The 21,251-nt window shown below is 47.3% G+C and overlaps 1 protein-coding gene across 1 annotated transcript; it reads left to right on the forward strand.

Moving 5' to 3' along the window:
• Positions 1-4,460: 4,460 nt before the first annotated feature.
• On the forward strand, positions 4,461-16,487 carry LOC120408765 (glyoxylate reductase/hydroxypyruvate reductase-like). Its single transcript, XM_039545975.1, has 9 exons — positions 4,461-4,614; positions 7,998-8,128; positions 9,187-9,259; positions 9,772-9,888; positions 10,311-10,399; positions 12,031-12,135; positions 13,180-13,315; positions 14,203-14,333; positions 16,193-16,487. Exons 1-9 carry the CDS (start codon positions 4,550-4,552, stop codon positions 16,312-16,314), a joined length of 969 nt encoding a protein of 322 aa, XP_039401909.1. The 5' UTR covers positions 4,461-4,549; the 3' UTR covers positions 16,315-16,487.
• Positions 16,488-21,251: the final 4,764 nt, after the last annotated feature.

Raw genomic sequence — 21,251 nt, forward strand, 5'->3', positions numbered from 1 at the left:
AGCAGGAAGCCTGCTAAACAACCAGTGGGGCCACTGAAGGATCGAGATGCTAAAGGAGCACTCAAGGACGATAAGACCATTGCAGAGAAACTAAATTAGTTCTTTGCATCGGTCTTCATGGCTGAGGATGTGTGGGAGATTCCCAAACCCAGTGGCGGCTCCAGGCACCAGCACTCCAAGCACGTGCCTGGGGCGGCAAGCCGCGGGGGGCAGCCTGCCGGTCCCTGCAAGGGAGGCAGTCAGGCTGCCTTCGGCGGTGCGCCTGCGGGAGGTCCGTCGGTCCTGTGGATTCAGAGGCAATTCGGCGGCGGGTACGCCGAAGCCACGGGACCGGCAGACCTCCCGCAGGCAAGCCACCAAATCTGCGGGACCGGGGACCTCCCACAGGCAAGCCGCCGAAGGCAGCCTGACTGCCATGCTTGGGCCGGCAAAAAAGCTAGAGCTGCCTCTGCCCAAACCTGAGCCATTCTGTTTAGGTGACAAATCTAAGGAACTGTTGCAGATTGAGGTGTCATTAGAGGAGGTTTTGGAACCCATTAATAAACTAAACAATAATAAGTCACCAGAACTAGATGGTATTCACTCAAGAGTTCTAAAGGAACTCAAATGTGAAATTGCAGAACTACTAACTGTAGTTTGTAACCTACTATTTATATCAGTTTCTGTACCAAATGACTAGAGGATAGCTAATGTGATGCCAATTTTTAAAAAGGGCTCCTGAGGTGATCATGGCAATTACAGGCCGGTAAGCCTGACTTCTGTACTGGGCAATCTGGTTGAAACTATAGTAAAGAACAAAATTGTCAGACACATAGATGAACATAATTTGTTGGGGAAGAGTAAACATGGTTTTTAAAAGGGAAATCATGCCTCACCAATCTACTAGAATTCTTTGAGGGGGTCAACAAGCATGTGGACAAGGGGGATCCAGTGGATTTAGTGTACTTAGATTTTCAGAAAGCTTTGACAAGTTCCCTCACCAAAGGCTCTTAACCAAAGTAAGCTGTCATAGGATAAGAGGGAAGGTTCTCTCATGGATTGGTAACTGGTTAAAAGATTGGAAACAAAGGGTAGGAATAAATGGTCAGTTTTCAGAATGGAGAGAGGTAAATAGTGGTGTCCCCCAGGGGTCTGTACTGGGACCAGTCCTATTCAACATATTCATAAATGATCTGGAAAAAGGGGTAAACAGTGAGGTTGCAAAATTTGCAGATGATACAAAACTACTGAAGATAGTTAAGTCCCAGGCAGACTGCGAAGAGCTACAAAAGGATCTCACAAAACTGGGTGACTTGGCAACAAAATGGCAGATGAAATTCACTGCTGATAAGTGCAAAGTAATACACATTGGAAAACATACATCTAAAATGATGGGAGTCTAAATTAGCTGTTACCACTGAAGAAAGAGATCTTGGAGTCATTGTGGATAGTTCTCTGAAAACATCCACTCAATGTGCAGCGGCAGTCAAAAATGCGAACAGAATGTGGGGAATCATTAAGAAAGGGATAGATAATAAGACAGAAAATATCATATTGCCCCTATATAAATCCATGGTATATCCACATCTTGAATACTGCGTGCAGATGTGGTTGCCACATCTCAAAAAAGATATATTGGAATTGGAAAAGGTTCATAAAAGGGCAACAAAAATGATTAGGGTTATGGAACAGCTTCCATAGGAGGAGATATTAATAAGACTGGGACTTGTCAGCTTGGAAAAGAGACGACTATGGGGGGATATGATAGAGGTCTATAAAATCATGACTGGTGCGGAGAAAGTAAATAAGGAAGTGTTATTTACTCCTTCTCATAACACAAGAACTACAGGGTCACCAAATTAAATGAATAGGCAGCAGGTTTAAAACAAACAAAAGGAAGTATTTTTTTCACAAAATGCACAGTCAATCTTGGAACTCCTTGCCAGAGGATGTTGTGAAGGCCAAGACTATAACGGTTCAAAAAAAGAACTCGATAAGTTCATGGAAGATAGATCCAGCAATGGCTATTAGCCAGGATGGTGTCCCTAGCCTCTGTTTGCCAAAACCTGGGAATGAGTGACGGGATGGATCACTTGATGATTCCCTGTTCTGTTCATTCCCTCTGGGGCACCTGGCATTGGCCACTGTCGGAAGACAGGATATTGGGCTAGATGGACCTTTGGTCTGACCCAGTATGGCTGTTCTTATGTTCTTATGAGTGAAATCATTTGTGAAGGTCTCCATCCCTGAATGCCATGTGTTCACGCCCCGCCGGCCCAGGCGCACCTTGCTATCAGTGCTGAGCGCATTGCAGCTCCTAGGCACTGAGAAGCAATGACGTTCGCATGCCAGCTTTGCAGAGCCCGGTGCAAAGGAAAGTGTGAGGGAGCCTCGGGCAGATTGGGACTGGGCAGGAGGAGGATGCTCATTAGGGAGATGGGAAGGAGGGGGGGGGACAGGGCACTTGTCATGTCTGTGGTAGTGTCATAAGCAGGGAGCAGACGGACAGGGAAGATTTCAACCCCTGGGAGGGGGCTGGGACTGCGCAGTTCAAAGGAGGGGGAGTCAGGCCATCGAGAGGGGGATGAGCTACATTGCATGCTGGGACAAATGCTGACAAAACAAAGGCCTGCCACAGTGTGGCTGCACAATTAGGGTATCTATCTAGGGCTGGCCCTGTTAGCTGAGAAATCCCCAGGGAGCTCCTGCTTCTCTTAGCAGCATCCTCTCCTCACTGACTTTCAAGGCACGCTGCTTTGGTGTCTTCAAACAGCTCTGGGCTGAAAGCAGCTGGGGGGGTTTCACGCCCCCTGCCTCTCCCCAACCAGATGTATTTTCTTTCTGCTGTTTTGCCCTTTATTGATGGTGTGCAGAGCTCTGCTTTCCCTATGGGCAACTGAAATGCTGCTCCTGACTGTGATTTTGGAGGTGCCAGCTGATCAATAGGATAGCGCCAACATGGTCCATGAAATAGCCGGCTCTGCACTGGGCCATGTTGTGCAGGATCTAAGCTGGCAGCTCAGCGATCCAATCAGACCTCTCTCACCGAGGCCTTACATCATGAGGCAATGGCCGCCTGCAAAACTTGTTGTTACTTGTTTGTTTGCTGGTTAGTTAAATAGGTTCACTGGGGACCGAGTCTGATCTCACTGACAACAGTGTGAATCCAGAGTAACTCCATGGAAGCTACTAGAGACAACTCCAGTTATTTTGCTGCTGCTAAGACCAGAATTCATCCGTTAGATAGTTGTGTAGAAGCAAATTCTACCCTGCCTTGTATCCCTGGCCCCCACTCTGTAAGCAGTGGGGTTGCTCAGGGCAGAAGTTAGTCAGTTAGCTCCTATCACTTGGTGTTCCAGGGGGAGGGATAGCTCAGTGGTTTGAGCACTGGCCTGCTAAATCCAGGGTTGTAAATTCAATCCTTGTGGGGGCCATTTAAGGATCTGAGGCAAAAATCTGTCTGGGGATTGGTTCTGCTTTGAGCAGGGGGTTGGACAAGATGACCTCCTGAGGCCCCTTCCAACCCTGTGACAGCCTATGACTGTTCTGGCAGGCATCCCATGGTTCAAACTCCAGCTGAAGAAGCACATGCTGCTCACATATGAGCAAAGACACCATAAATGCAAGTTAATGCACACACAGAACCATTGCCCAGGACTGCCCCAGAAGCAGGGTTCAGAAATCCCTGCTGTGTTCTGCCAAGGTACCACCTGCTGACCCATCATTGTTGCATGCAGGGAGAGCTGGGCCAGCTTTCCCAGTGAGCTACTGAAACTAAGGATGGCATAAAGAAATGCAAATATCTCCTCTTGACTTGTTTGCAGCTTTAGAGTGTGAAGCACAGAAGTGGTCTGATAACCTGTCTCTGGCCTATACCTGATGTTTCAGAGGAAGGAACAAACAACTAACCCTTAATGTACCTATTCAACTGACCAATCGTTTGTAGTGGTGGGAGATTCCTTTTGAACCCCGGAGCCGATCAGTGCATGCTCTGGACTCTGGAGCAATCGAACTGGGATTCCTTGTCACTTGATGACTTGGTTTCTGCATCCGACAATGTTATTGTTGGAGGTAAACAGCTGTTCCTTTCCCTTTCCTAAAACAGGCTGGAGCAGTCGCTCCATGCGTGGCTCGCCAGCCTGCAGTTCTCAGCGTCCCACGGCGCTTCCTTTGATCATTGTGAAGCGGGGCGTCAGACCCTTCCAGCCACGCCTTCGGCGGGCTCATCGCTTTCATTTACTATGAACCAGGGATGCATCTTAATGAGCTTCCCCTCTCGGGGGAGGAGGGGGGATCTTTAACAACAGCAAAGAGAATTTGGATGGAAGCCCCCCCCCCCCAAATAGCTCTTCCCCGGGGGGCTGCTCCCGTCCAGCCTCGCCGCTTCCTGCCCGTGATCCGAGCGCGCATCACGCGATCCCGACAGAGGCAAAGGTCCCTCCCTCCAAACCACCCGCCGGCGGCTCCTGGCTCCACGCAGGCGGGGAAGGAGGCGGCGCTGGCGGGGAGAGGACGCGGGGGGCGCGGCCCAGGATAAGCCGGGGCGGGCCAGCGCGGCGGCTGCGGGCTGATGCAGGTGTTTGTCACCCGGCGGATCCCCCGCGAGGGGCTGGCGACCCTGAGCCAGGCTGGCGTGTAAGCGGGGGCTGCAGGCGGCGGGGCCCGGGCCCGGTCCCCCCCCCCGGGCGGGGGCCGCAGAGACAGGCGGGTGCTGGGCTCCCCCCACGTGCGGCCGCCCCGGGAGCCCGCCGGGCCCGTTCGCAGCAGGCGGGTCCGGTGGTCGGGCGGGTTCCCGGCGGTGGGACTCTGCGGGGGCAGCCTGGGGTTGGGGGTCAGACTCGGGGCTCGATCCTGAGCGGTGCTGAGCAGCCCGGGCCCTGCTGGGAGGCCCGGGCAGCGCCTGGGCGGGGTGGCAGCCTGGGCACCCAGAATTAGCCGCTGCTTCTGGAAAGGCAGGTCCCATCTCTGTGTCCCCGGGGGCCAGGGGTCCTTCACCAAGGCCAGCGACTGGCGCACCGTCCCCTGAAATGCGCTGGGGTCCTGTTCCCATTGCTGAGACCAACAGCAGGGTGGGGGAGGGATAGCTCAGTGGTTCCAGCATTGGCCTGCTAAACCCAGAGTTGCAAGTTCAATCCTTGAGGGGGCATTTGGGGTTGGTCCTGCTTTGAGCAGGGGGTTGGACTAGATACCTCCTGAGGTCCCTTCCAACCCTGATATTCTATGAACACCTTGGCAAATGGTCCTTGTTGTGTATTCTGTGTTTTGCCATGGTGCGCAGCAACGCCAGTCATGGCCCCTGGTGCTGGGTGCTGTACAAACACTGCACAGAAAGAAGCCTCTGCCCCCAGGTGCTGCCAGCCTAAGGATAAGAACCTTCTGCTGCTGCATCCACCAGGGAAATTAAGGTTTTGGGTACAAATGTTGTTGCTGATTTCATCACTTGTCACTCTGCAAGTTTACTACAGTTGCAGGTTCAACGACAGAGACCCAGCCCTGAAGAGTTTACAGCCTATTTCAGACATAGAGTGATTGTCTAGCCTGCGCTGCGGCATGTTCTGTGCCCCATGGGGCAAGGGGCAGGTGTTTAGAACGTGGATTGTTGTGGTGCCACCTATTTTACAGCAGTTCCATTTCTGACCCTTTCCATGACAAACTTTTTGATGCTCAGAGGTGTTTGTAGATGGGTGGTGGTTTCTTTTTTCTTGTAACTGATCCATCCGAGGCTGAGGCCCGGGGGACCGAGAGCTGGTGTCTATTTACAAGGAAAGAAACAAACTGCTGCGCTCTTCTTGTCTTAGGCACTTCTGAAAATATTGTCCTTTGAAGCCTCTAAGTCCCACTGACTTTCAGTAGGATTTGGGCTCCTAAATCACTTAGACCCCCAGATCCACAGAGATAGACGCCTAACTCCCCTTGATGTTGGGATTTGTGGCACTTTTGAAAAATTTTCCCAGAACCCCTCTTTCCCTTCCTGTGACTTGAAAAGACTTGGCTTTTTTTAAAAAAAATAAATAAAAATGCAGAAATATTTTGTAAGCCATTGATCTCCGATGCTGGTCGGTGCCTTTGATTCCAAGAAGCAAAAGTTAAAATAACAATAACTATGCTGTGCATAGAATATACCCAGCTAAGGTCCCAATTCCAATTGTGTCAACACTTATGTATATCCTTAATTTTATGCACCTGGCTAATCCAGTTGTCATCAGTGGAATTACTCATGTGCATAAAATTAAGGCCATGCCTATGTGTGGGTAGGATCAGGGCCTAAGTTTTGCAGCAGGGAGATCAATGGGAGCAAATGGAGGCCTGTTATGTGTCCTCCCTCCCTCTCTCTGGCTATGGGTTACTTGAATTTTTTAACCTTAGTTTGATATTGTACATTATCCTTAGATCAGCAGTTTTTTAACTATCTTTGGCCTTCCAGTACTTCCCAGGCAAAACATTCAGAAACCAAACCTGTGTTTCTATTAAAAGTTGTTTTCCTGACTACGGCTCACTTCCCTCCCCTCCCCCATTATTTTGTCTGTGCAAAGCCAAAGGACAAACAGTGCCTTAAAAGAATTAACCCACCCCGACCCCCAGCTCTGGTGTAGCTGCCACTGGATTTCCCTTCTCCTGGCGCACAGGTCCTGACAGCTCAGCGTTGTTTCATGCATCGAATGTGCTAAAATGAGTTATGTTGTGTTTTGTGCCCGTGTTTGTTCTTTAAGAAAACCAGCAACTTTCACATATTGCAAAATGCCAATTACTGGCGTTACAGAAATGCAATGACCCTCCCCCAACACACGCACGCTAGTGCATGGGCAGTGAGTGGTTGTGTGGTGTCTTTGTTTAAATTGGCATTCCAGGCCTTCTGTAAAGTGGTAGGCCCCCAAATTGATTGCAGTAATGTGTTCCCAGAACGTTGTTGGGGCACCGCAGGCTGCCTGAGAGCAGTAGAAAACCATCCCCTTAAAATGAAAGGAGCAAATCAACCAGCATCCAAACCAAGGCCTTCAGAAAGGAGTGGGCAATGAGGTCTGTGTGATTATGGGGCTGGCTAGGGGTGCAGACTGCCCTGGGTGACCTCGGAAAAGTCGCTTAGTCTGTCCGTGACTCAGTTTTCCCATCTGTAAAACGGCAATGATAATACTTCCCTGCCTCGCCTCATGGGGGTGCTGTGAAGATAAATTCATTGCTGATTAGCAGGTGCTCAGATATTCCAGTGATGGGGGAGCCATATAAGAACCTAGAGAGGCCAAGTGCCACCCAGGAAAAGTTTCCGTTGCTATTTAAAAGTGTGGAAAGATGACCTGGGGGCAAAGGTTAAGGGAAAGCCAGTTCCGCCCCTGAGGACTCTCCACAGTAAGGGCTGCTGATGCAGTCCTGCGGGGGGGGGATCCCTGAACCACGGGTCACTTCTGAGCACAGAGACCATCCAGGCTGAGGCTCAAGGGGAAGTGCCTGACCTGCCCTAGTGTCTGTACCGTTTGAAGCTTTAAACAACAAGTTTGCCCCGTTAGGCAGCCCGTGCAAAGCCCACCAGACCCGTAAGGCAGTGATCCCAGCGGATGCAGGCTCGAGGCAAGGTTTGGACAAGCTGAAAGTGATGCCAGAGCTCAGGTGGTGTTCCAGCGTGCGCGTGTTGTCAGGTCATTGCAAGACTGATGTTCTTTGCTCTACGCGTGAAGAGATCCTGCCATTATTCTTCCTCCTTCCGCTGCTGCGGTTGTTGAAAGAAGGCGACGGACCTTTCGTGTGCCAGTTCACAGGTGGCTTGTGTGTGCTACACAGGACATCATGTGGCTGTATGTTAGTAACTGTGTGCCACCGTCCTGGGCTGTGAAAGGGAAATCCACAAGGGAGGAAAGGAGGGAATCCTAATCTGCCTGCCTGAAATAAGAGCGTGTTTCTCACTCCGTTTTGCTGACTTCCCTTGGCAAACAGTACGAATACCTGGGGCAATACGCAGCGCTGGCTTGAAGAGGGCCTCCTTCTCGTGCTTTAATGTGATTTGTGACTCTCATGTATCCTTGTAGCTGCAGCATCCAGCAATGGGATTCGGATGAACCTATCCCGCGGTCAGAATTGCTGGCGGGGGTGGCCGGGAAGCATGGTCTGCTCTGTCTCTTGTCTGACCGGATAGACAAAGAGGTCCTCGATGCAGCAGGTGGGTATGGATGGCGGCTCTCTTGTGAATGGCTCATCGAAAAAAGAGAGGACATACAGAATTGGATCTGTGCTGCCCGGATCTCTGTCCCGGTGTCTCGCCCTCACAGCCCCTGAGAAGCGGATTGGCTGACCCTTCCTTTGCTGACATGCATTAATACGAATCCTCCACTTCAATTCCACCTCACGCTGTCCCTCCATCATGGCAGCACGGAGTTGTAAGACACGAAGAGATGTGTCTAGGTCCCTGGTATCCGCTGGCCGGAAATTCAGGATCCAGTGAAGCTCATTAGCCAGAATTCACTGTCAGTCCCTTTTGGGTGTGTGGTTTTTTTCCCCTGCAAGAAGAAACTTCTCAGCCTAGCGCAGAGGTCCCCAGAAAATGACCACTAAAGAATGACTTGTGCCCATCCCAGTCAAAGAGAAGAACCTAGGAATATAGATGCAGCATCTTTAAAGAGACTTTTCCTTAGCTAAAGGGACACTGTCAACTTTCTTTGATGTTTTTGGCATTTAAAAAAAATCCTATTTCTGGCAAATCCTCCTGATTTTGGTTTCAATTCCTTTAAAAGTTATAAGGGATTTTCTGCTTCCCTTCCCAGTTAATGTTTACAAGGTGTCTTGTAAAAAATCTGTTCTAGTCCAGCAGAAGTTACGAGCTTGATGCAGAAATGTCTGGGCGATGTTCCCTGGCCTGTGTTAACATGAGATCAGCTCAGATGGCCATAATGGTCACTCTGGCCTAACTCTGTGAAATCTCAGTGAAGGAGAAAATTGACCAGTTGTGAAGGGGAAACAGTGAAACTGACTATGCACAAAACACTGTCAAATGTCTAGAGTCAGCTGCCTGAAAAAGTAGTATTTCGGTTTTGCTGACTTCCTTCAGTGTCAGCCCTGTTAGGTTTTTCTGGTCATTAGAATAGATTCCAAAGATTCAGACAGTTACAAGCCAGTAATTGTAAGACATTTTTATCCTTTCATTTTTCCATTGTTCTGTTGTTGTGTTTCATTCTTTTTAAGCTCTGTAGGTTCTGAGGGTTCTGTCTTCATGTTTTGCAGGGTCCAACCTTAAAGTAATCAGCACGTTGTCTGTGGGTGTTGACCATCTGGCTCTAGAAGAAATTAAAAAGCGGTATTGTTTGCTCCTTTGTGTGCTAACTCTTAACTATGGAAGGCATTTGCTTCCGCTATTTGCTGTGTCCCCTGCCATTCTCTTGGGTGCAAGAAATGGAGAACTGTTAATTGAGAGAAACCAGCTGGCACAGAGGATGGGTCGGCTTGGGGGTAAGGCATTGCACTGGGACTCGGGGGAAACGTTGGTTCGGTTCCCAGTTCTACCACAGGCCCTAGATAGCTTTTAAAACGTGACCCTCAGTCTCTCTCTGTGCCTCAGTTCCCTGTCTGTACAGTGGGGATAAGAGTACTGCCCGAGCTCCCAGCGGGGTTGTGAGATCGATGATTGATTCATTATTATTTGCTTGGTGCTCCGATAATACGGTAATAGAGGAACCTGTGTGGGGGGAAAAAATGCCCAGCAGAATGAAGTGTAATACAAACAGGATTTCGTCCACATGTAAACAAACGCGCAAACTAGCATTTCACATGTTAACACTTGGGGACCGAAATGCTGTGTTTGAATTGCAGTGGAATCCGTGTGGGATACACCCCGGACATCCTGACGGACGCCACGGCCGAGCTCTCGGTAGCTTTGCTCTTAGCTACGTGTCGCAGGCTGCCGGAGTCAGTGGAGGAAGTGAAGAAGTGAGTATTTACAATTTAGGGCTGGCTTCTGAGTTGTGTGACGTCAGTGAGAGTCTGGAGTAACTCCACAGACTGTGTGCGTGATCAGTCCTGGACCCAATTACAAGGACATTGGGCTATGGCCAGAGTACACTGCACAAAGGGGCTGTGGGGAGTGGAACAAAAGTTAGATCAGTCTTGAGGCTGCTCTAAATAACACTAAAGGTGACTTAAAGCAGGAACATTATAGAGCCTGTCACTTCATGCTAGCACCATTCAGACCTGTTCATTTCTGTTTCTAGGGTGCTAAATCATTTCCACCGGTATGTGACACTGGGGTTGTGAAGTATTTGTGCCATTCGTCGGGTCCATATCCAGACTCCAAGCCAACCTGGAAAATGGAATCGGTCTAACATCTGTTTGTATTTCACTTCCTTTTGTAGTGGTGGTTGGACAACATGGAAGCCTCTGTGGATGTGTGGGTACGGGCTGTCCGGTAGCACTGTAGGAATCATAGGGCTGGGAAGAATAGGTGAGTGTATTGTATTGTGTAGCTATATACTCGTATTTATCTCCCAATAATGGGAGCACTGTTGACTGACATAGCAATGTGTGTGCGTGTAAGATATCATTTTCCAAAAGAAGACACTTCACTGCACGCACCCCTCCCTCTGGGGAGGGGATGAGAGAGCAGATACAGGCCAGCCGTCGTTACTTAGTGCACTAGTGGAAGGTGCTCAGGTACCGTGGTGATGAGCATGGTATAACTACCTGCATAGAATAGAATGGTTGATTTAAAATAACGAACTCGGTGATCAGTAAGAAGATGTTTAGCTCTCCATTGTGTACTCTCTGTAGCTTTAATATTTTCCTCAGTTTTATCACGGCCAGAAACTTTCTTCTCTTTGCCTCTGTTTTTTGTGTGCATGTGAACTTGTGTCTAGCCCCCTTTCTTGCAGGGAACAACCCGTGACTCAAGTGTTCTCTTTCTTGTTAGTTAGAGAATCGATGAATCCTGGATGTAACTTTCAGCCCCTATGTTCACTCGGGCTTTTGCTGAGCAGACATTTATGCTCTCACCCGTTAGGTGGGGAGTTCACAAGTTACTTCATTCTTTGGTTATGCTAACAGTTTTGTGTTTAACTTTGCCCCGTGGTAGTGGTGCTGGACACATTCACAGAAATTGCGAAATAAATAGAGAACTGTAAAGGACAAAAAATTCTGAGGACTTTCAAACCAGTGGCTGATGGGACACTCCCCCATTCACCTGCCCTCCCAGGAGCCAGAGGCTGACTGAGCAGGAATCCATCTCTCCATCCTACTAATCAGCGTGCGATTGCAATCAGGCTTAGACCTTAAGCTGTAAAACATTCACATTTCCACCTTATCGGGCTCCTAAAGCAAACTGGACTTTCTCTTGCTTTATTTCAGTTAAACAAATATCCCAAAGTCCATGGTGCCACTGGAGTGCTGACTTGTCTGTTAGCTTGTGGAGTTGGTCAATGGATTTTTTTTTTCCTTCCTTAAATTTTCTCTCTAAATCTGAAGTGACATTTTGATGTCCCATCATTCCCTTTGCTGCAACTGCCTTACCAATCGAAAATTCATTCACTTCCCACGGAGTGAATGAGAGCATGTTGCCTCCAAAATGAATGTGAACCCTCCAGGGACGATCCTAACTGGTGCAGTCAGAGTAATCTCTTAATGAAAGTGGCAGGTTTCATTGCAGTTGAGTGAACAGTGGATGCATTCTGTGGCCTTGTCGAAAGATGCAGGAATAATACACTTGGTTTTGGGCTGTCAGATTGCAGGGTTAGTGGTTTACTTCCTGCAGTGCATGATCTAAGGCTAGGTCTACATTGTGGGGGTCGACCTAAGATACGCCAACTTCAGCTACGCGAATAGCATAGCTGAAGTTGGCGTATCTTAGGTCTATTTACCTGGCCGTGAGGACGGCGGCGAGTCAACCGCTGCCGCTCCCCCATCGACTCCGCTTCCGCCTCTCGCTAATGTGGAGTTCCGGAGTCGACGGCAGAGCGATCAGGGATCAATTTTTATCGCATCTACACTAGATGCGATAAATCGATCCCCGATAGATCCAGGGAGGGTAGTGTAGACGTACCCTTAGTGTGCAGAGACGTGACTGTTTCTTCTTGTTTTTAGGACAGGCAGTGGCGCGCCGTTTAAAGCCATTTGGGGTCAAGAAATTTTTGTATACGGGAAGTCGCCCAAAACCAGAGCGCGCCGTGGAGTTTCAAGCCGACTTTGGTAAGAGACATAAATGAAACTGGAAAGACAGCTCTGGAAACAAAGCTTCCTTCGTAGGTGCAGAATAACCAACAGTACAAATGAGTAGATGCAGGGAAGATCTTGTCCTCGGGTGTGGTGACTGGAAACTTGAAGGCTTCCTCAAGCGCCGTGTAACAGTGCTGAATTATTATTAAGGCTCCACAGAGTGGCTGGTGTTTGAGTGTAGAGCGCAAACACATTTAGTATGTTGTTGATTGAAAGTGGTGACGATGTCATGAGTGAAATCTGGACCCCACTGACTTCAGGGGGCCAAGATTTCATCCCAGACCTCTTAGAAATAACTGGCAACTCCTAAATGAGACTCTCTTCGGATATAGTCACATTTACATCAAATATTTGTTTTCCTTCCTATAATAATACCCATGCTCTGTACTGTGCTTTTCTGCATGTTCAAACTCATTGGTAGACTTTGTCCTGCAAAGTCCTAAGCTGTTGCCCAGCTGTGACTTGCGTTTGGAAAATAAACGGTTCCAAAAAAATCAATTTTTATTGGGGTCAATCTTTTGGTTTGTAAATCCAGTGAACTCTACCTATTCCTCTCCACCCATCCTTGGGTGAAAGCTGAAAGAGTTGTCAAATCTGTCTTCAGGCCTTACAGAACTTCTAAATGTTTGTTTAAAATATTATGGTAATATTTTGCTAACTAATATGTGCCACCCCTGAAATGCACAATGCAGCCACCTCTGGGGTGAAAGACTGACTTGCTAAGCATGGGTAAATTTCCTCTTTTGGTTGATGAAACCTTGTCTATTTTTTTTTAAAAGGTCCTTTAAAATATGGCACCTTGTTCATATGTTGTTTTTTTTGTTTGGGTTTGGTAACCCAGTCATGGGGTGAGATTAGCATGGTCTTCCTGAAGCAGAAGTCCTTCACTGATGACTCTTTAATGGACATTGGGTAGTTCCCAAACTAGTTAAAATAAACGAGACCCACCCTTGCTGCCCCCCCCCCATCGCCTCCCCCCGGAAACTCATGATGTGTTTTTTGTTTTTTTTCCCCCAGTCCCACTCGCCAAGCTAGCAGAGGAGTCAGACTTCGTTGTTGTTACCTGTTCCTTAACTCCTGACACTGAAGGAATGTGCAACAAGGATTTCTTCAGCCAAATGAAGAAAACATCTGTGTTCATCAACACAAGCAGGTGAAAATCTTCACTGTCATCTTAAACAAGAGTAGATTGAGGTGAAAAAGGAAAAGCAGGTGATATTCAGATAACTGATATACGGGTGTTACGGATGTCAAGGGATTGTGCTGAAATTGCCATAGCCATAGGGGGCAAGTACTGGCTTGTGGCACCAACTCTGAGCTTGGGCTTGCTAGCCTTGTTGCTTGGCCTGCTGCGACTGTCGTTTAAACGGATGCTGTATATTAATGTACACCAGAAAGCAACTTTTCTCCCCCTTAGGGTGGAGTCCAGCGAATATCATGGGATTATTGCCGCTCTAAAAGCTGCAAAGTGGGCGCCATCTTGGATTCTCTCTTTAATGGGAGGAAGTGGCTGTGGCCGTTCTCCATGGTGGAAAAGCTTTGTTTGTGTTGCTGGTGATAATCAAACGGCCTTTCTCCCAGGAAGGGGTGCGCGGGCTGTCACCATGGAAGATAGGAGCTGCATGGGAATTGGCCAGATGCTACGGTCCCATCTGTTACAGCTGAGAGTTAAAACTGTGCTTAAACACAGTTCAAATGATGTGTGCCCAGATGGGGTTCGAATGCAATGGGACACCACAGCCAGGTTTGTACCTGGGTACAGTGACTGTTACGATAACCCGTTGCAGAGCATCGAGAGAGCAGTTAAGCAGAACCTGCTTGTTAGTGGTGTGAACAACGGGCACAAAGTGACATACAGAGCTGACTATTCCTGCCTAAGGCCGATGGGGCAAACGCTCAGGCAGGTGAGTCGTTCCACTGAAGCCGGTAGGATGACTCGAGTGTGTAAAGTTAAGCACGTGGCAGTGTTTGTGTCCCATGCTTGTCTGGCTTACTAGTAACAATACCTAGCTCTTGTATAGCTTAAACTGTGTTTCTTAGGGGAGCGGTGGTGAACCAGGAAGACCTGTACCAGGCTTTGGTTAGTGGCCAGATTGCAGCTGCTGGTCTGGATGTCACAACCCCAGAGCCGCTGCCTACAGACAACCCTCTCCTTTTCCTGAAGAATTGTGGTAAGCCACCGTCTTTGCAAACAGCAGCTGTTTGCACCTTCTCGTACATTCCACTTCCTGCATTTCTGATGGGGAGGCAGTGGCTTCCAGTGGCTAGAGCAGGGCGCTCATGTAGTTCTTGCTATTCTGTTTGCCACACTGACCTGACGAGGAGTTTCAGTCGTGGTGAGCTTGGCATGGTTCGTGTCTAGCAAGGGTTTAATATGAGGGGCTAATTAGTCACAGGCAGGGAAAGCCAAACCATATGTGCTTAAGTAAGCTGCCCATAGCACTGAGCCACAGCAAGGCAGTGTGATAGAGGGACATTGAGGAGGGAAAACCTTGTCAGCTGAGTGTGTTACTTAAATTCAGGGCAAATTTTAATGAATTCAAATAGATTTGCTCATTTGCAAACATCTCACTGACTGATCTCAGTACTCCATCCGCTGAGAACTTACACCCCATTTCAGCAAGGGACTTAAGCACGTTGCCTGGCTTTGAGCACGAGTAGTCGCCTTAACGTCAATGGATTGGGACCGTACTGCTCAGATACCAAGGTGATGAGCATGTTAGCAGAGCTGTCAAGCCAATAAAAAAAATTAATCGCGATTAATCGTGTGATTAAAGGGTAATAGAATACCATTTATTGAAATATTTGTGGATGTTTTCTAAATTTTCAAGTATATTGATTTCAGTTACAACACGGACTAGAAAGTGTACCGTGCTCACTTTATATTTCTTTTTTATTATAAATATTTGCACTGTAAAAAACAAAAGAAATAGTATTTTTTAATTCACCTAATACAAGCAGGGGACCTGAGTTAGTGAACCAGGAAGACCCTTCCAGTCCTGTGTTCTTGTCAAACAGTGAGATGTTAGATTGGGTCTGTTTTGTCTGGAGAAGAGAAGACTGAGAGGGGGCATAACTGTTGTTACAAGGACAAGGGATAAAAATTGTTCTTCTGAACCTCTGAGGATAGAAGCAGCAGCAATGGGCTTAAATTGCAACAAGGGCGGTTTAGGTTGGACATTTGGAAAAACTTCCTCACTGTCAGGGTGGTTAAGCACTGGAATAAATTGCCCAGGGGGTGGTGGAATCTCCATCATTGGGGATTTTTAAGAGCAGGTTGGACAAACACCTGTCAGGGATGGTCTAGATAATACTTAGCCCTGCCATGAGTGTAGGGGACTGGACTAGATAACTTGCTGAGGTCCCTTCCAGTCCTATGATTCTATGTTAGGAACAAGAGGTCCTAACAATGATGAATGGGGAAGAAGGGAATGCCCCATTAGTTGTAAAGAGGTAGCTTTTATACTACATAAAGGGTACAAGATCACAAATACTTTCCATCTCCCCTTTAAAAGCATTAAGCTTTAAAATGTATTATTAATTTCATTGACAGAGCTGCTCAGATATCAAACCCATCTGGCATGTAGCTGTGACACCAACAAAAGCAAGGACACTCTGGAGTTGGCTTTCACTCTCTCTGACTGGAAACTCCTTGCTCTTCTGTTCACTGGTGAAGCTACAGCCAGCACTGCTAATAGACCATAGTTTGTGGAGATGATGTAATTCTGGAAACTTGGGGTTAAATCCTGGCCGCATTGAAATCAGGGGGAAAACTGCCATTGGCATCAGTGAGGCCAGGATTTCACCAATGGTGACTAGGATAAAGCCACCAAACTCCTCTCCCAAATTACTCCATAGCTGGCGCATTAGCTCAGCTGAACTTCTCAGACCCATCCCACATGGAGACTAGTTACAGAGACGTGGCATTAGAGAGCCACCATAAAATGAAAGTGTACATGCTAGAGTAACAAGCATACTGCTTTGGTGCACAGACCAATCTCTGAAATATGTCTTCTCTCCCCCCGTATAGTGGTTTTGCCTCACATTGGAAGTGCTACCTATGCCACCAGAAGCGCCATGTCTGTGCTGTCCGCTAACAACCTCCTGGCTGGCTTGAAAGGGGAAAGTATGCCAAGTGAATTCCATCTGTGAAGAGAAGAGAATCCCAGGAACATCGCTGGCTAGGCCAGGTCATACCTTAAAAATGACCATTTTCTCTTAGCCCAGAGAAGCAGAATAGATCCTGACTCATTCCTGCTGTAAAGTTGGTGTATGTGTCTCTGTCGTTCTGCAAGTAGAACTTATTAAACCAGGCTTGAGTAACACACAGTTGTATGGTGGTTGTGTGGAAGCGGTATGTGTATTGTGCTATTTCTAAGAGAAAAACTGAATGCTTGCGAGACTCTGGAGAGCACATAACTGTATGTGGATGGAAACTCAAGAGATCAAAGAAAATCACTCCCTTTCCTGGAACAATTGGGCCCATTTTCACAAGGCAACAATCCTAATCAGATGGGTGGCTTTATTCTTTATGGCTCTGATAAAGCAAGACTTAATCGTACTTGCCGGCCATTGGGTCACATCTGACGTTATGTTATGTGCCCCCCTCCATGTCTGATCTACCGAGGATATGGGTCTGTTATCGCTCTCAACTTGAGAGCAAAGCTCTGTAGCTCAAGTTGTAGAGACTCATGATTTTAGCAGTGAGGGTCCCCAGTTCAGTCTCCAGGTTGTCAGCCCAGATGGCAGGTATCGCATTAGCATATGTCAAACGCCTCCATAGTGGGGCTGCTCAGATGTTCAAATCTCTGGATTAACTAAAGGTGGCTGAACACCGTGAAATTCAGAATTTCCAATAAGAACATTTCCTACTATGCAGCAACTATTAATTCTGCTTTAACCCACGTGGGCAGAATAGTTGTGAGAGGAAAATTAAGTCTCCCAGGAATGAGTTTCTGCACATGGGACGGGCTGGGATCTGCAGGTTTTTGGTAAGGTACGATTTTTCTTATTCTTCTTCCTAGAGAAGGTCTGCATATCCCTTAGAGTGGGATGTCAAATGGAGGCACATAGTCAGGGCGGGTATAATATAATTATATACAATTGTGTAATTAGATTCTGACCCTCTGAATTGCCTTGGGGAGTGTTGCAAAAAGTGGAAAGGCAGGTCCTGATTGCTGCGGGGGAAAGTGCATCCCTGGCTCTGGCTCAGAGATCCCTCCTAGAGAAGAAACTGGAACTAGGTCTCATGATGAGTGACCCAGGGCTCTGACTATTGAGTCAAAGTCCTGGCTGAAGATTCCATTCCCCCAGCTCTATCGTCTGTCTGCCCAGCCTGGGTGTTCAACTCCCCTTTAATGTAGAGAGCTTAAAGGGACAAAAAGTTGTTTTCTGCCCATAAGTGTGGGAGGTTGGATTCCTGTAGGATGGCTGTGGATCTGGTGCATCCTTGTTTGACAGAAGCTACTGTGGTGTGAGACATCACTATTTAAAGGCATTCCTGATTGTTTGAGGCCATTTGATAGTGTTGAAGCTCCTTGTCCATTCGTGACCCTTAGATCGATTTGTTCCCTGAATGGGCTCCCCATGCTTTGAGACCGGCATTGATTGTCACCAAGGTTCTCTCTGGCTCTGCCATCGTGTGGTCTGATGCATAGCTGATTTGCAGCCTCCAGGATAGAGATTTCAATACTGCTTTGGGCAACGAGATTAAGGTAGATAGAGTTGATGGGTCCTGTGGATCCAGAGAAATCAGGAACTAGAGAATACAGGTAGAATCTTGCCCATTGCAGGACATCTGTGCAGGATACCATCATATGGAGGGATGATATCAGAACCCTTGTAATAAAGTTGGGTGATTGCTGGGGGATAGTATCTATCATCCTGCATATCCTGTCTGTTAGGAAAACTTGGTGTAGCTCAGTAACTCTCATGACTTCCAAGTGTAACTTGGGCTGAACTAGACTCATTTGGCTGTCTGTATGGTGGATAATGAAGCCATGCTGCTCTACAACTTAGCTGTGCAGAGAATTGTCTGTTGTGCTCATTCCAAGGAGTGGGACCTGATCAGAAGACTATCCAGGAAGCAATATGCATGCAGCCTCCTCTCTGAGAGGTTGGGATAATGAGCATCTGGGTAAATAGCCTGGGGGTGGTTGCAAGGTAATCTATAGCCTTTTTCAGGCAGCTGTGTTTCATCTAGTTGGGGGAAGTTCGGGAGATCAAGAACCTAGGTTTGGGACTCGCCTTTGACTCTTAATGCATAACCCAGGCAGACTCCTGTAATGTTATGTTATGTGCCCCCCTCCATGTCTGATCTGAGACTCAATCCCAGGAATGAGTTTCTGTAGTCAGGGCGGGTATAATATAATTAACTATGTGGTGTAATTGCAGCCAGCTGCAGAGCTTTGTCACGTGCTCCCTGTCTGAGTGACCATGCCATGGGGTCAGCCTCAGGTCATGTTTGATTAAAAATTGGGGTTTTCCAGAGTGATCACGACTGCCCCTTGTGCCCTTGGACCTATTCCATCTGCCACGGGCTGGTTGGGTGTCCTGCAACTGATATTTTAGAGTGGGGTACAAAAGGAGTAATGTGATCTGTAATAAATAAGCCTACATTCTCTTTTCGAGGACCTGGCTGTCAGGAAAGTCATCTTTGGTTTTATTGAGAGGATCCTCCTGTGGATTTGTCAACAGGCTCACTGAAGAGTCTTGGCCAGTGTCTGTCATGAGCATCAGCCTTTCACATGACCTTAGCCATAAGTGATGACATGAGGCAGGGTCACATCCCATTGCCCTCACAGTGAATCTGAGGCTGTCACGGAAGGTGCCTGCTAGAGAGACTGCTGCTATGGCAAGATCTCTCAGAATGGCTCCGACACGGAAGTATTTTCTGATTTTGAAAGGGAATCAGTCCATGGCAGGATGACTCAAGTAGAAGAGGTGGAGGCTGTGGATACCCAGAGGGTGTCGGAGGAAGCTTCAGAATTCCTCCTTAAGCAATCTGTCTTCCTCTCTCTGTCTGGTCCTTGGGGGAAGAAATCACCCTTAACTGGGATCATCCTGTCTTACAAGGGATGAAAGGGCTGCATCCACATTTGGTAGCGTAACTAGGTCTGGATTGGATCTATACTGCATCTTGGCCAGCCTCTGAGCTCTTGCTGGGTTTTGCACTCAGCCCTAATTACATCTTCCAGTGTAGCATGGAGAGGGAGATAATAGGTTTGAGATGTTGAACTAAGAGGAAGTACTTGAGGGGTTTCACTCCCTTTTCTGTCTAGATCTATTCTGTGTAAGTTCTTACCTTTTGATGCCTCCTCTTTTTGAGGTTCTTCCAGTGGGGTTCAGTGCCAGGACAGAAACAAAAGATCCTGTTGAAACAACTTGCTTTGAGGTTCCTCCTCTGGGGGGCTTTAGCTCAGATTCAGAAAATTGTCCATCCCAGGAATGAGAAGCTGCAGTGTCCTTTCTTGATCTTTTTGTCTTCCTGCTCTTTTTAAAGCCTTTTGTGCCAAGGGCTTTCTTTCCCCCTGAAAATGGAAGAGGAAGTGAAATAGTCCCTCCATCTCTTGCTCCTATGTTTGACAGGCAACAAAGTCTTAGAAATTGGGTCCGTCGGAAAGGGTTTGGCACCTCAAACAGTAAGCTATAAGCACACTTAAAATTGCCACATATCCCACACCACTGGTTCCTTGATAAGTAGAGCCATGGAGTAAGGTATTACCTCTAAGTGAATCTGATATTTTTATGCTCTGCTAGCCTCAGCTCCTGGCTGAAACATACTCAGCAGTTAGCAAATTTCACTGATCAAATAAGAAGTGGGAGTATCGCAGCCATTAAATGTCCAAGGATTTCGTGGTGTTTAAACCACCATCACCTGCATCATAACCCTGGTGTGGAGTGCACAGAGGCACCAGGGGCTTGTTTTTGTTGCCCTTAAGCCAAGTTTGCATTATAAGGAATTGACACTGGCAGATGGATCTAAATGTAAGACTCTCTTGATATCACTGTAGAGAAGCTACAGCTAGAGAAACCGAACAGTGGTGTTATATATGTTTAATCCTGTTTGACAGAGAACTCAACAACTGTGTTCTAACTTGTCAAACTTTTCCAGTATTCAACCTAGCATCAAGCTTTCCAAGACCCTTTTCCATGACACAGGAGAGCAAGTTTAAGTAAATCAGATCCTTAAAAACATAAATTTGTTTTACATAGGTGTAAAATTCACATACAGCTTTCACCAAGGGCCTTTTAAAATTGGTGGGATATACTGTACCCTATATGACAAAGTGCAGCCCATGTTCACCACTTTTGTACGGTCAGGATCTATTGTGTTTGAAGTATGCCTTGTATCATTTGAAAACTCAAGCTACAGCCGGCCATTGTCTTGGTAATCTATCACCATTGTACATGGAGCTATGAGATTTTACTATGTGATTGACAGCCTATTTCAGGAACATTCTGGGTAATACCCTCAGACTGGTTTTTTCAAAGTCTAAAGGCACACCGGCGAGGTGCTAAAAGGTGGAGATTCACTAGCAGGGGAGTTGTAAATGAATTATTTACAATTCCCCAGAACAGCTTGCAGAACATGTATGCAATGGAACTGCTGATCCCATGACCCAGCAAAGCCTTTTCCAGTACCAAGGGTTAGTATATAAGAGGGAGAAAGCCTCTGGCCACCTCACCTCTCCCATGCCATCACTAAATAGCTGAACAACACTGAACTAAGGGGAGTGGTTCTAGGCTGGAAAAAGAAGGAGCCTGACACATATACTGCAGCTAATGGTGAGACAACTGATTTTGCTTTTAGAGTTAGCCTAGGTAAAGTCTAGAAATTAGAGTGTGGTTTTCTCTCTCTTTTGTAACTAAATCTGACTTATGCCTTAGCACCTGTAAATCACTTAAAATCTAGCTTTCTCTAGTTAAATGTGGGTTACTGTTTTAGCTAAACCAGAGTGTGTGTTTGAAGTGTTTGGGAAACCCACACTTGAGACAAGGGTGGTGCATATTCATTATCCACTGTTGGAATGACAAACGATGAGTTAGTACATTCTAGTGGGCCCCTGAACAGTACAGGACACTTTGGG

This window comes from Mauremys reevesii, linkage group 6 (genome assembly GCF_016161935.1).
Source record: "Mauremys reevesii isolate NIE-2019 linkage group 6, ASM1616193v1, whole genome shotgun sequence".
NCBI lineage: Eukaryota > Metazoa > Chordata > Testudines > Geoemydidae > Mauremys > Mauremys reevesii.

Bases quoted from the DNA above. Each gene is read 5' to 3' on its own strand.
- LOC120408765 (XM_039545975.1), top strand. From the start codon at position 4,550: ATGCAGGTGTTTGTCACCCGGCGGATCCCCCGCGAGGGGCTGGCGACC. The intron at 4,615-7,997 runs GTAAGCGGGGGC...GTATCCTTGTAG, and splicing joins ACCCTGAGCCAGGCTGGCGT to CTGCAGCATCCAGCAATGGG. The intron at 13,316-14,202 runs GTGAAAATCTTC...TGTGTTTCTTAG, and splicing joins GTGTTCATCAACACAAGCAG to GGGAGCGGTGGTGAACCAGG.